This window comes from Carcharodon carcharias, chromosome 7 (genome assembly GCF_017639515.1).
Source record: "Carcharodon carcharias isolate sCarCar2 chromosome 7, sCarCar2.pri, whole genome shotgun sequence".
Lineage (NCBI taxonomy): Eukaryota > Metazoa > Chordata > Chondrichthyes > Lamniformes > Lamnidae > Carcharodon > Carcharodon carcharias.
In genome coordinates, this window is record NC_054473.1 from 20,877,086 (window position 1) to 20,893,233 (window position 16,148).

General features: G+C 43.1%; 1 protein-coding gene across 1 annotated transcript in view; it reads right to left on the reverse strand.

Annotated features, from left to right (window-relative positions):
- The window catches only part of LOC121279976 (cadherin EGF LAG seven-pass G-type receptor 3-like), a 642,224-nt gene extending 629,389 nt beyond the window's left edge, over nucleotides 1-12,835 (reverse strand). The window contains exon 1 of the mRNA XM_041191598.1: nucleotides 9,355-12,835. Within this exon, the coding sequence (XP_041047532.1) occupies nucleotides 9,355-12,835 (3,481 nt within the window). The remainder of the gene's footprint in view (nucleotides 1-9,354) is intronic.
- Nucleotides 12,836-16,148: the final 3,313 nt, after the last annotated feature.

The window sequence follows — 16,148 nt, forward strand, 5'->3', positions numbered from 1 at the left end:
CTATCAGCTTCAATAGTCAAAATTCAGTAGTATATTTAAAGGACCAACCCACCTCCCATGAGCAGATTGGTTGCTCGTTTGCCATCCCGCCTCCATTAAAACAGGAACTGGGTGAATTGGGTGGTTCTTTCAGTTTGTTTTTGCATTTTAACCTCACGCACGACCTCAACACACCCATTTTTGTGAGCTATATAAGCTACAAATTATGACAATTCTTCTGTATAGTAACTTTCTCTTTAATGGAGTTAAATGGAGCAGCTGAGTTTCATTTCACTTAAACAAGAAGGTTATTCTGCAAGTACCTAAGATGCACAACAATTACTTAAAGACAAATCTCCCATAATTTTCAATTACAGCAAAATAAATATATATTTACATAGATTCTTTATTTTGGTAACCAAGGCAGCTTGTTGGAATCACATAAGTGAAATATCTCCATCATTGGTAGTAGTTCAGCTCATTTAAGATTAAATCGCCAGGTTTTTCGAATCTCTCAATCACATACTCTTTTGCAAACTGCTTGCTTTCAGTCTCCAGGTTAGACCTGTTCAATTGACACCAATATTGAAGACTAAGTGCACTTCGAGTATACAAGCCTATTAAATAACCCTTTACCGGCAATATTTACTGAAGTGGTAAAGTGCAAAAATCCTATTGTGCTTTCATAGGAAAGACTAATTGAATATACAATCAACTCCTGATAGTTGAGTCAATTTGTGTTATTTGATCATATGAATGAAGCAATATAAAGAACATTAGTAATTTATGCTAAAATAAATCAGGTAATTAAAAGAAAACAACTAGGAGTTAAGACTGGATTGCAGAACCATTTTTTTTTAGAATTCCAAAGTTGAAACAACTGGAAGCTGAAATTACATGGTTCTTCAGATTTTTAAAGTGCTCATTTGAGCTTTGTTTTTGTTTTGTCATTATTTTATTTCTTTTTAAAAGAATTCTTAATTAAATGCATTGCTTTTATCCACCAATATATTCCATTTATATCAAGTCTTCAAAGTTTAGAAAAATCCCAAACTGGGATGTTGAGTCAGGAAAGCAGAGATTAGGAATAAGTGATAAATTGGTTGAAGAGATGGATTTTGAGGACTTTTTTTTTTAAGTGGACAAGTGGAGGGATTTCCAGTTAGTTGGGCCAACCCAGCAAAAATGGCTTACCACCAACTGTGGGGCAAAGGGAGAGGGTCAGCTAAAGGGTAGAGAGTTAAAAAGTTAAAGAGGTTAGAATTAAAAAGAAACGATATAGGGCTGGGGGAAGGTCTGGAGATAGGAATGGATAAGGAAATTTTAAACTTGACATGTTGGGGATGGAAAGTCAATGTAGGTTAGAGAGAGTTGGGGTACTGGTACTTGGTGTAAAACAGAATACATTGTATAGAACTCTGAATAAGTTGAAGCTTAGGAAGGTTGGAGGATGAAATGCCAGTGAGGAGGACTTTGTAGTCAATTGTGGAGGTGACAGAAAAACATTTTCTTGTCCAATTTGCCTCTATCCTATGTAACAATAAGTATAATTAGAAAGAAAGACTTTATTTTATATACATCTTTCACAACCTCTGGACTTCCAAAAGCACTTTACAAATGAATGGAGTACTTTTGAATGTAGTCACCGTGGCAATCAATTGGAGCAAACTTCTACAAACAACAATGAAATAAATGACCAGACAATCTATTTGAGGAATAAATGTTGACCAAGACTCGAGGAGAGCTCATCAGTTCTTCTTCAAATAGTGGAATGGGTTCTTTCGTGTCCAGACAGGGCCTCTGTTTAATACTTCACATGAAAGACAGTGCCCTCAATACTGCACTGAAACATCATTTAAATTATGTGCTCAAATCTTTCTACTGAGAATTGGATCCACAACCTCCCAGTTCAGAGGCAAGTGCTCTACCAAATAAGCCACAGCTGATGCAGTAAGTGGGTTGGTCACATTTCTTTAGTCCAATCCTAGCCCAACTGCAATCTCAAAAATAAATATGTTCAAAAACGCTTGCCAACCATAAGAAAGATAGGGCAGAATATTACTCTTGGTGTACGGGCACGCGTCCTACACACCCGAGCATGACGCGTGATGACGTCGGGCAAGCGTCCCGGCATCATTGCGTAGTCTCGCGATACTTCATTTGGCAGGCGTGCGCCAGAGTCGGCTGTGCACCCGCCAACAATTAAAAGGCCGATTAAGTCCATTAAGAAGCTAATCAAATTTAAATTTACACTGCCCATCCAACCTAATGGTTGGCAGGCAGGTGAAAAGGCCAAGCAGCCTTTACATTTTTTAGGAAACTTCATCCACGGGTGGGATGAGGCTTCCTAAAGCAAATAAACATCGAATAAAAAATTTTATTTTTGAATTAAAAACTTGTCCCAGCTCACCTGACAGAGTCACATAAGAGGACATGTTTTACGACAATTTTATTTCCTTTTTTTTAAAACAGTGCTTCATCTCCGAGGCAGCTCCATGCCTCGGAGATTGAAGGGCTCTTTCGCATGCATGCACAGTGATCGCGCTAGGCCCGCTCGCCCTCCTCCCCCCACCTGCACAGGCAGTGCTGAGCGCTGCCACTCACATTCCACACTGGGTGTGCGTTAATTGGCCCGCCAGCGTGAAATCGCGGTGCGGTGCCAATCACGGGTGGCAGTCTGCTTCCCGACTGCCCCCACCAAGCACTCCCACCAAGGGCAAAATCCTGCCCATAGATTCTAATTATTTGTGAATACTTGTGTATTTGCAAAGAATTGCATTAGTTTCTTAGATCAAAACTGGTACATTAGCCCCAAATCTAACAGTCAGTGTGTGACTTATCCAAAATACTACTGGATCTGTCCCAACACCAACATACTGTTGGGGTACTGGGTGAGGTGGGAGGCGGAGTAGTGGCTGTCCTTCCATATGTTCACTAATTGCTTGTTAAAATAGTGCTCAGATAGAAAATGTATCCGTTAGAATATTTCTACCCCCTAATGTCAAGGATATCTATACACATAAATGTGTTTTGTTTTACCTTGGTATTAACCCGAGAGATCTTTATTCCTTGCAAGTGCAGATAACATTAAGAAAGAAGGGATACTAGGAGGAACGGGATAGTTAATAATGGTAAGAACAAAAAAACTGCGGATGCTGGAAATCCAAAACAAAAACAGAATTACCTGGAAAAACTCAGCAGGTCTGGCAGCATCGGCGGAGAAGAAAAGAGTTGACGTTTCGAGTCCTCATGACCCTTCGACAGAACTTGCGTTCGAGTCCAAGAAAGAGTTGAAATATAAGCTGGTTTAAGGTGTGTGTGTGGGGGGCGGAGAGATAGCAAGACAACAGAGAGATACGGAAATCTTGTCGCAGAGAGGAACAGAACTTCTTCAAGGAGGTAGGCATTTCTTGAAGAGCAGTGGCAGTCAATTAAACACAGAGATAAGAACAAAAAAACTGCGGATGCTGGAAATCCAAAACAAAAACAGAATTACCTGGAAAAACTCAGCAGGTCTGGCAGCATCGGCGGAGAAGAAAAGAGTTGACGTTTCTGGGTGATATGGCTAAATAAATCAGAAGAAAAGCAGAAATAAGAAAGTAAAAGCAAATGGAAGTAGCTTTATTCCTTTCGGAATATGGACTATGTACCATAATTGATATGGAGTAAGGAGGACTGGTATCTTGATTCAGGACAGGATTTTGCCGGGGCGGGGGGACTTTTACCTGGAATCAAAGCCAGTGTAATAGATGCCCCTTTTTATTGCCATAGCTGCACTGATAACAACTTCAGCAACAGGAAAGCAAGTGATGTCAGAGATTGTGAGATGGAAACCTGAGCAAAGCCAGTATGTGCTCCCTAAAATAAGGTTATGGCTGTAGGTTAATGATTGGCCTAGCAAAATTTAATGATTTTGTATTATAGAATTGGAATTAGAACAGACAAGATGTAGAAGACTTCAAGAGACACTAGAGATTCAAGACAGCGATAGCTGCCAAGACACTTGGAGGACAGCCAGGGATTAAGATAGTGGGTGTACTTACTAGTGCAACTTTTACCAAAGACATAAATGGGGTAAATAACTCTCAATTATACCTGGTCAACTACTGCTCAGATACTATAATGTACCAAGTCTCACCTATGCTGAATAAAGTTTAATCACTGCCATCAATGTAGTTTAACACCAAATGATAGGCTATTATGGTTTATCAAAAAGAAAACCTAATAACACATTCTCTGCACTGTACTTTTGCATGCAGGAACTATCTTGCACTGTATTGCAGCTGGAATCCATATAATTTTAATGGTAAAAATCAAAGAGAAATCGTTAAGCATCTGGAAACTAGGGCTCAAACCAATAAATGACAAGATCCTCTTTTTAGCAACAGCTAATTCAGAAAATATAAATAAGTCCTCTAATTCAGTTTACTGTATATTTTATTTCCACATGCAAGCCAAGAAACTCCTGCAGCACAGCAGGAAACCCTGAACCAGAAGGATCAGAGCTCAAAACCAAGCATTGGCATTTACCTGTCCTTACTTTAGGTAAATGTCACTGATGCTCTGCTCCTTTTAGAAGGCATTTTAGAAGTTAGCACAAAGCACTAGCACATAGAGGGAGAAATCTTAGGTGCCAAACAATAATGCTTTCCAGTTGATCAACCACATACTAGTATTGATGTAGGTCACAGTAAAGCCTGTGTCCCGGCACCTCCCACCTGTCTAGAAGTGAGCTGTATAACAAATGCAGGCCAGTCTCTAAAGCATAGGCAGGATTTTTAACACACCATACATTCTCAAACCTGCAGCAGTCTATAGAACCAGTGTTAGTGCTTTGAGTTATCTTTTAGAAGCAGAACAGGTCAGCCAGCTAGCAGCTGGGCTCCAGGGTCTTTACAAATGTAAATAAATCCAACAGAAAATTCAAATGAGTTCAGTGATTCCAATTAAGCAGACACCAATTCAAAACCTGAAAATGTATTCTATCGTATTAAGTTGACCAAACAGGAGCAAGGCATCACAGCCAACAAGATGCTATCAATGCAGTGATGCATGTATAGAATTGGCACTCTAATAACCTTCAGACGCAGCCCATTCATAAGTAAACTAAATAGTAATGAATCCCTGGAATAAAGCGTCTCCCTAAACTAAATAGTAATGAATCCTTAGAATAAATCATCTCCCTCTCCTGGGATAAGAAATGGGACCTTTTAAGAGCCAACGTGGGCTGCATTTATAATTTTAAATTTTTTTTTAAAGGAAAAATAGTCCAGGTAACTGAATTAAAATATTTATAGCAGTCATTCAAGTCTCCAAATGCTATTTTAATTCCAAGTGGAAATTTTTGAGGTTGTCATCTTGGCTGTCAAGTATCTCAGTGTGATCACACACAAGATGGCTGCCTAATCATATTCTACTGGCTGAAATATTTTTTGCACCAATATGAAGTACAATACCTAATGGCTCTTGAATATTTCTTTGTATAAAATGTTTCCACCAATGTAATATATGCAAGGATTCATATTAGCATGTTATTTCACATGCTTTGAATCATGTATTCTCCTGACTCTCTCCCATTTCAAAAAAACTGCTTGATTTCTCCGTTCACAGAGGACAACTCTCAAAAAGGGGGCAGCTATATCCTGTTATAAGCAAATAGCCATTTAAAATAAACAAAATCACTTTTTCAATCGTGTAAATACCTTTAAATTATCTGGAAATCAATGGAAAACATACCAACACTGTAAACATTTAATCATAAAATCCTGACAGAGGATAGAAGAAGTGGTCGAGAGCAATTATCTATTATATGTATACTTCATTCTGCCTTTATGACTTTATGGAGTTTTACTGCACTGATGGTTATTTAACTGCGTTGCAAAGTGTTTATCTGCTCCACCTGCTTGGGATCGATACCAACCTGAGCAAGCTCACTGATTGAAAGGCAGACTTGCTTGGCCACAATCCCAGCTCAATATTATATGCTCTAAAGAACCAAGGATTTTGGATCAGTAAGCCATTGCAAACTTTGAGGTCTCCACTGTGCACCTCTGAGTTTAAAACACCCTCCTCAGAAACTCACTACAGAGGATCTAGCACCTTAGTTAAATTTACCAGACGACGACGAACTTGACACCAGCCTCTCACTTCTACAATCCAGTTTTACATTCAGTCCAGAATAACGACATAACGGTCTCCCAACTCTGTTTCATACATGAAATGAGAGTGGGTAATTTCAACGTAATTCTTAATAAGAATGCTAGCTTTGTGCTGTGGATTCATACTTGCCAAGAATGGTTGGGGTGAAATGAAAAATGTTAGGCTGGCCCAGTTAACACTTTTGATTTTACAATTAGGGCATATTGACAACACAAAGTAGGGAAACTGTTCTTTTGGATCTGACCATGCTGCTTCTGACCAAGCAGCCAATGATATTGACACTGGATTAAAAAAATTGAAGAATACTCCAGCCTCTCACTCAACTCTTTCACCTCAATGAGCTCAACTTGTCTGCATACGAACATATGAATTAGGAGTAGGAGTAGGCCACTCAGCCCCCCCGAGCCTGCTCCACCATTCAATAAGATCATGGCTGATCTGATTGTAACCTCAACCCCACATTCCTGCCTACCCCCAATAGCCATTCACCCCCTTGCTTATCAAGAATCTATCTAGCTCTGCCTTAAAAATATCCAAGGGCTCTGCTTCCACCTCCTTCTGAGGAAAATAGTTCCAAAGACTCTCTACCCTCTGAGAAAAAAAAATTCTCATCTCTGTCTTAAATGAGCAACCCCTTATTTTTAAACAGTGAGCCCCTAGTCAGCAATAAAACTCGCAACCTCTCATGTACTGTAAAGAGTTATCGGTCTTCCCTCAAAATATCAGAAACTGATGGAAAACCAGACAATACCTTCTACTGGAATAAGATAGAATAAGCAAAAGGTATTTAAAAAAAATACAGGATTGGCCCTAGAAGTTTTTGGGAGAGGAAACAGGAAAAAAGGTTCTAATTTAATATTGCCATGCTGTGAAGTGGCAATATGTGAGCTGTCACCTGTGATTCTGTACATACCATGATAGCCATATCACTGAGAAGTAATAAGTAAAAGGACCAAAAAAAACAAGGCATTAGGTGAACCCTGTGCATGTCCATGTACAGTACTGGCTAGCAGGTGAAGTGGATCACCTATTTGTACACACAGCGGTGGAGGGGGCTGGTGCACAGAAGGGATTTAAAAATATAAAGTATTTCTTTCCTTCTATTATATTAGCAAATTTAGATATAGGTTTAACATTTCATCTGTCTCAAATGGCATTTTATCTGAGTTTTGGAGTCATATGTGACATTTTGTCAGATCATATAATGCAGCTTCTGGTTCTAAAATCTCAAACTCACTCCTGGACAGGATACAAGAAAAAGCTTGCCTGAAGGTCAATTTTCGTGTCATTCCGGGCTCCAACTTCATTCCTTCTGCTGCAGATGACTTTGGCATTTGCTATTTTACTGATGTGACTCAATTTTCTTTTTACTTCCATAAAAGCTCCAAATATACCATCCAACACTTTCTTTTTCCTTACATCTTCAGTGTGTTTAAAACAGGATTCATCATACCGTCCCCTACTTGCAACCTTTTTTCCCCCCAGGATGTGGAATCAAAGCAATTTCATGCAATTCCATCAAATCTTCATCACACTTGCAATGCAGATGCTTTTAAAAATTTAAGCTTGGTGTCATTTAATCAGTACTTCTTGATTTTCCTCATCTTCATCCCTACTCTTAAATCTTTGTGATGCACTGAGATTTGGCCCTTGGCGCTTCATCAATGTTTCTTAATAAATCTAAAAATCAGTATAGCCAAAACAAGATCACAAACTACTCATGGAAACGATAATGTCTACTGTAATTACGGTTTATGACATTACGAAAAGACCTAAACAAGATCAGTAGTATATGGATATTGAATCTAGGTGGCACACAAAGATTAGAAACTCACTTCACAAGTCTTGTTTGACTGTTTTCAAATGTCTGTAACTTCTCATTATAATGGTAAAGCTCTGGTTCAAATGCAGGCAAGTGCAGATCATAACAGACGTTTGCTATCAATTGAATTCAAAGTCAATTTCTACATGCAAAATAAGCACTGCTGTAAAAATTCTCAATGTACTGTACGCTAAAAGTTCAGCAAATATACTGAAGTTGTTCCAGTGTGTATGGCAAACTAGTAGTTAAAAGAAGCAAAGAGAATGCACATGGACACAGTTTATGCGCTAAATTTTACATCATTTACACCCTTTTTTTTAAACAATGTGCTGCTTGTTATTGGCTTTGAATTGTAATTCCCTAAACAGCCTCATTGAAATACTTGCATTAGGGCTTAAAATACTGATAACTAATAATTTACATCTTAGGAGTATATAAAGCCAGATCAGCCATCAGACAAAATAAACTTTCATTGCTATGTAATCTCCGCCAGAGCAGAATTTTTCAATAGACTTTGATCACAATTACAACAAAACAAAAGCATGCTGGAAATCTGAAATAAAAACAGAAAATGTTGGAAATTCTCAGCAGGTCTGGCAGTATCTGTGAAGTGAGAAACAGAGTTGACGTTTCAGGTCGATGACCTTTCATCAGAACATTTCTGAAGAAAGAATGGACCTGAAACATTAACTCGGTTTCACTCTCCACAGATGCTGCCGGACCTGCTGAGAATTTCCAACATATTTTGCTTTTATATTTGATAATAACTAAGGGGAAGAACTTTATACATTTTTCTGAAATTTAAAATTAGTTATTACAACCTCCTTAGCAAGCAATATACAAGTCCTAATGCAACTCTCTTAAAAATGAGGAATATATATTATAAGAAAACAAATCAACTGCTTCAATCAAGATGATACCTTTTTTATAATTTCCCAGAATTTGTGCAATGACTAGTTATTTCAAAAAGGTCATGGGCCTTCTTGAGTCATTGTGACTAAACAACCGAGTGGCTTGCTAGGTCACTTCAGAAAGCAGGAAATATTAACCATGCAATGTGGATTGCATTAGGCAATTAGGCAAATCACATTTGGCAATTAGGCAAATCACATTAAGCTAGACCAGGTGGGGGTGACAGATTCTCTTCCCTGAAGGGCATTAGTAAACCAGTTGGGTTTTACTAGTAATCCAGCATCTTTTATAATAATTTTCTTCCATAATGTACCAGATTTAGTTTCACAATGAGCCACAAGGAATTTGAACATGACATATTAGGCTTCTAATCCAATATTATAACCATCATACAATCAAACACAATCACTGGTGAAAAGACAAAGCAGCCTGACAACCTTCTTACAAGTAAACATCATATGCTACACACATCACAAGCTTACCTGTGACTGTCACCAACATGGATGCCACTAGTGGACGATTATTGTCTAGCTTCCGACTCAGCCGCAGTTCACCACTTGTCTGGTTAAGGTTCATTAAGCTCAGCTCATTCCCTCGCTCAAATGTGTAGAACAGTCGATCTGAAACATCAGGATCATAGGCTGGGATCTTGCCTATGACTCCTGAAGGGAAGGTGTTTGACTTGTTGGATATGTAGTTGTTAAAAATTATTTGGAAGTTCTTAAGGACAGGACTATTGTCATTCTGATCAATCAGGCGAATGTGCACAGTGGCTCGGCTCACAAGAGGCGCAGAGGTTGCTTGCACTACAATTACATACTCAGATTTTACTTCATAGTCCAGGTCAGTAAGGGCTGTGAGTTCTCCAGAAAAGATATCCATCTGGAAGATCTCAGGAATGTTGCCTTCCACAATTTGGTACATAATCTGAGCATTTGTCCCCTCATCTGGATCAGCTGCTGTAATTTGTCCCACCACTGAACCAACAATGCTGTTCTCCTTCACAAATACCTCAAATTCATCAGCAGGAAACACGGGTGCATTATCATTAACATCCAAAATATTGACATGAATATGAACTGGAGTCCTACGCACAGGGATCCCCCGATCTACTGCATAGGCAGTGAGGTCATATATTGGGACACTCTCACGATCGAGCCTTCGGACAGTTCGGACAATCCCTGATGTTGGCTCAATGGTGAAATCCCCATCCCCATCCTCTCCATTCTGGAAGGTGTACTGAACCCTTCCATTGGCATGGGCATCACGGTCAGTAGCCGATATCTGCAAGACACTGGTAAAGGGTGGGGCATCTTCAGAGACTGAGCCCTGGTACTGAACATTTACAAATACTGGTGAATTGTCATTGACATCCTTGACCATGATTTCAACATAAGTAGTATCAGATTTCTGTGGAATCCCATTGTCTTTGGCAGTGATAGCTAATGTGTAAGTCATTTGATCTTCATAGTCAAGCTCTGTCTGTAGTGTAATGGCACCTGAATCTGGATCAATTCGAAACTGAGGAATGTTATCCTCCAAGTAGTAAGTTATCCTAGCATTCTCCCCAACATCATCATCTGTAGCACTAATTACCACTACAGTGCTCCCCACTGGACGATCTTCATTGACATTTACTGAATAATGTGCACTTTGAAACACTGGCCGGTGTGTATTTGCATCTGTGATATTGACATGTACATGGCATGTATCATGAAGTGTGCGATCAGAGGCTGTGATTGTTAGGACATAGCGTCTCTCCTGCTTATAATCCAAAGGCAATGCCAGTGTAATGAGGCCCATGCCACCCTGGGTGCTGATACTGAAACGGTTCCTTGTATTCCCACCTGTAATCTGATATGTGACCACCCCATTCACATCTCGATCCACTGCAGTTACTGTCAGTACACTGGTACCCACTGCAGCATCTTCATTTAAGCGAATAAAGTACTCTTTCTGGTTAAATTCTGGTCGATTATCATTAACATCCATGACTGTAATCGTGACACTTGCTGAAGCAGACAGAGGTGGAGAACCATGATCCCTAGCTTCTACTCCAAAGGAATAATGTTCAACAGATTCACGGTCCAGTTGTGCACTCACTGTGATCCAGCCTGTTCCACTGTTGATCACAAAAGGTGTATCTGGGGCTGTGTCTGTCAGTCTGTACTCCAGCCGGGCATTTTCACTGTAATCTGCATCCACAGCTTGGATATGGATCACAGAGTGTCCAAGTGGGGCATTTTCAAGAACAGATACCTGAAATGGAGTGCTCACAAAAATGGGAACATTGTCATTAACATCCACCAACTGAATACTGACCATTCCTGTATTGTTGGATAAGGGTGGGCGTCCTGCATCCTGAGCACGAACACGCAAGGCATATTCACGCTCCACCTCGAAATCTAAAGGTGTCACCACCTCAATGGCACCAGTAACACTGTCGATGGAGAACTGCCCCCTACTGTTTCCACTAATTATATTATAATGGACCAAAGCATTATTATCTTTGTCCTGGTCTGTGGCAGTAATTCGCAAGATCGGTGTATGTGGCCTTATGTCTTCTCTCACCTGGACAATGTAACGTTTCTCACTGAACTGTGGAACGTTGTCATTTTCATCCAAGACAGTTATGTAAACTTTTACTGTGGCACTTTTAGGACCAGGATCTTTACCTTGGTCATTGGCTTCTACAATTAGGGAGTATTTCTCCATGGTCTCTCTATCCACTGATCCACGGGTAGTAATCAAACCCGACCTGGCGTCAATGTCGAAAACAGCATGTGCAGCTTGCTGATTCATGAATCGATACCTGATATTGGCATTGGAAGAAGAGTCTATATCTGTGGCTCGGAGCTGCAAGATGGGATAACCTTCCTCCACGTTCTCCCGAATGGTTTCCCTGTATTCGGTTTGTTCGAACACCGGGTCGTGGTCATTGGTGTCGCTCACTGTAATGGAGATCATGGTGGTGGCAGAGAGGCGAGGGATGCCGTGGTCGACAGCTGTGATTCGGAAATAGTGCAAGTCCATGCTTTCCCTGTCCAGGACTTTGCTGGTCGAAAGCAGTCCTCTCTCCACGTCAATCGTAAAATAATCCATGGACCTGCTGTCCATTAATGAAGCCATAGAGTAAAACAGCCTCCCAGCCTCTCCAGAATCTGGGTCCACTGCAGTAATGGAGATTACAGGAGTCCCCGGAGGCTGGTTCTCCGCCACCTGAACCTGGTAATTATACTGCGGGAAATGAGGGCGACGATTGACCGATCTACTAGCTCTCGTTAATGGCAAAGGAAAGACGGCTCTCTTCTCCCGCCTGCCAAATCGGGGATTAAATGTATCAAATTGCATAGCTTTGCTGGAGTTTAATTGGAAGAGGATACGCAGATCGCTTTTTGAATGGCTCCTTGGCCTGAGTCCAAAGAGCAGAGTTTTCAAACCACCTTTGGTGGTTTTAAAAGACTGCAGACTGTGAAAGACTTCGCAGCTGAGAGGGCGGACAAGGTTTGTCGTAGGTGCCCCGAAGCTCTTTGTTCTGTTGCCCGGACTGCAGAGCCTTTGAACAGAAGCTGTTCCTCCCGGAGTACCGGGAGCTGTCCATGCCGCGGCTGGTGCTGAAACCTCTTCATTCAAACAACGCGATCCCGGCTTCGAACACAGGTGGACCAGGCACGATTTTAGACACCGATTGCAGTTTTGTGGATTTAGGAAACGATAAAAATATCCATTTGTACAACTGAATCTACTTTCCCTTAAGTGCGATTCAGACCGGCCTGTCCTGTTTTTAAATGGAGCGTATATCATGCATCGACTCAAACACGGGTTAACATATTGATTCGTGTGTCGGTGTAGGAGGAAACGGGTAAAAGTGTGGTTGATGCTCAGATTCTTTTCCTGCCGTGTGCAACGTTTGTAACATGTTTTATCGGCGCTCAAAACGCGACACTCACAGAGGCGATGCATAACGCTGCTCACAAGCAGGTCTGGACAATGTTTCAAGCACACTTCCAATTCCACATTCCTTTCTTCCTCTTTCAGGTGCTCGCAGCCTCTCTTAACGTTCCGGGTCTTTAAGGCAGCCTGAACCTCAGCACAGTCCCAGGGCCGATCCCACGAAATCTCCCCGTTCCCTCCAGGCCGGGTGTCCGAACCGCTTGGAGTGTGATCCCGATGGTTTGCGCGCTGGTCCCAACACAGTATCCTTGAGCTATTGTCCGGGCCCCGACCGAGTGAGGGGATAAAGACAGGCGGCTGGACCAGGAGGCTAGTGGCCTCGCACCCCCCTGGCACGGGAGGTGCGCCTTCCTCCTTCCTCTCAGAGGGGAGCCTGCAAAGGTCTTTCGCACAAGACAATAAAACGCACTGGCCGTTCGTCCGGTGGAAACCAGCGCCACGATCCCACCCGCGCAGGTGGCGCAGGAGTTTCCTGGCTGCGAGACTTCTGAAGCCCCGGGCCCCCCAGTTCCGACGGGCTTCGGGGACAAAGTGACCGGCGACATCCACTGCGCCGTTCCACGGTGCGCCGCCCGGTGGTTTCCCCCTTCTCCCAGCCTTGGCACTGCCACCCCGCTCGGTGCGCCAGGATCCGCCGGCGCATCCGATCAATAAGCCTCCACTGCCGCAGGGCGCCCGGCCGAGAGCCGCTGCCCAGCCGCCGTGCCCTCCTCTCCCGCCGCCGGGCGGCTGGGCTTCCCCGGGGCACGGTGCTGGGCCGCTAGCCCGGCTCTGCCAGCCGCCCGGGGGTGGGGGTGGGGGTGGTGGTGGTAGTGGTGGCGGCGGCAGGAGGAGGAGGAGGAGGAGTGGGGGGGGGAGGCGAGGCCGGCGGGGCCCCAGCAGCAGCAGCAGCTCCGGCGAGTCCCCGGAGCTGGACCAGGGCTCTCGCGCCTGGTTTTCCGCCCTGAACGCGAACAAAGGGCTGAGGGGGAGAAGGAGGAGGAGGAGGAGGTGGAGATGGGGGGAGAGGCGGCCCATCAGCAGCGCCGCCATCAGTCAGCCCCGTCTCTCCAGCCGCCGCTCTCGGTTGCTCGGCGGCCCTCGCACCCTCAGCCGCCGCGGGGCCCGACACCGCCCTCCCGCCGCCCCGCTCAACATCCACCCCAAGCCCGCTCCTTCCCCTTCTTGCCCCTTCCCTCCCCTCCCTCCGGCTCCCGCTTCGCCCTCAGCGCCTGTCCCCCTCCTCTCCCTCCCTCTCAGGCTTTCCTCCCCGCTCCGGGACACATCTCCTCATCCTCACTCCGCTCGCTTCCAACATGGCACCCGGCGCCCGCCAATGGTCTGATCCACCTCCGTGCCCCCCCCCGGGTCTGCATCTCTCTCTCTCTCTCCCTCCAGTACCCCTCCCCCATCCTTAATGGTACATCCCAACTTCCGCCTTCAACACCCCCCCCCCCCCCCCCCCCCCCCCTCCTCTACACCGACCCGCTGTGACTGTTTGAGATGCCTTCATCATTGACACTGGCAAAATGTGCTGGCAGTTTCAGAATGACGGAATTGTTACAGCGTAGAAGGAAACCATTCGGCCCGTCGTATCTGCACCTGCTCTCCGAATGAGCAATTCGCCCAGTGCCATGCTCCAGTCTCTTTTTTGTGGAACCCTGCACATCTTTCCTTTCTAAATAACAGCCTAATTCCCTTTTGAATGCCTCGATTAACCTGCCTCCGCCACACTCTCAGGCAATGCATTCCAGACTCTCTAACCACTCGCTGCCTGAAAATGTGTTTCTTTCTCTTCTGGCTTTTGCTTCTTTTCCCAATTACTTTAAATCTGTGTCCCTCTCTATCCCCACTGAGGCTGACGCATTTTAATCCCCTTTGAGGCTTCTTTCAACTTAGTTGAAGATCCTTTACTGGAGAAATTGCTTTCTAAATTTTGTAAAATTTAACAAATAAAATGTTACAATGTTGTGTGTTTCAGTTCATAGAAAGTTCCTTAACAAATAACAATTTGCATTTCTTTAGAACTTCTCTCAGGCAGAGAGACATCCCAAAATTTATATTGTGCGTGGGAGAGGGGGTAATAGAAGAAAAAGGGCTAGGAGGACAAAAGAAAAGATAAAGAATCGTGGATGGCAGTAAAGTATAATGACCCAAGGTCTAGCAAGCCACAAGGTGTAAAAACAATTTCTACACTGTAATATCGTCCACAAACATCTTTTCATAAAAAATGTTTTATGGTTGATGTAAAGAACATTTGTTAGCTTCAGTTTCCAGCAGACTATTTTTTCTCCGACTGCAGATGAGGCAGAGCATCGGCAACAACAGGAGACACTCAAATATTCAGAATGCAAGAAATAGATGTGGTACTGTCAGGTTTTACTGTAACATTGGAAATACTTATCATGCCAGACAGCATCGTAAAAAGAGAAACCAAGTTGTTGTTTCAGCCTAAAGACCTGATGGTCAGTAGCAATGCATATTTCTAGCACTTTGTATTTTTATTTCATATTTCCAACATCTGCAGTATTTTGCTTTGGTTGTACTTTAAAGATCCTAGTTTATGTGGAATTCTGCACCCCAGCAATACTGTTATCGAACTCAAGACCTATTGAGTCTCTCGCTCCAGTTGTCTGAGCTGCCCTGCTCCTGCTGGCTCCTAGCTATAGATTCTGCCACAGCATCTGTTGCTCCTTCTGGCTGCTAACTGCAAATTCTAATGCTGCTTCCCAACCTTCCCTTCCCAGCCTTCTCACTCCTGCTGGTTGTTATGCTGCCAAGTTTTCTCATGCTTCTAATGGCTTTCATGTTCTTGTTTCTACTACTTCCACTCCTCTTCCCACAACTCTCCTGCTAATGATTTCTCTGTTGCTCCTGCTAGCTGCCCTAATGATTCCCCTACTCTTGCTCCTGTGATCTACCTGGCTGGCTCTCCTGGTCATGGATGGCTTGCTACATCTTGGTAATTTGGCTGACCTTGCTGGGCTGTCTGAATTAGACAGGATAAACTCCTTTCCCAAAGATATTTGCATGTTTTAATTGGTGTGCTTTTGCATATCATGGATTAGCATATATGCATGTATAATAACCTCTAAATTACTGGAAAAATGTATCAAATAAATTGTGATAAATGAAAAGTTTCTGAAGCATGTTTTGGCTCCCTGGAAATTGCTCATGACTATTTTGAGGAGGTTTTTGAAGACAGAGAGGAAATCAACAAGGCAGAGATATTACGGGGAGAAAGTACCAGAGGGCAAGGATATCATGGCTGAACAAATAGTCACCAATGAGGGACAGGTTGATGTTGAAGAAGTGTAGAGTATACACAGTGAGAAGAGACTGC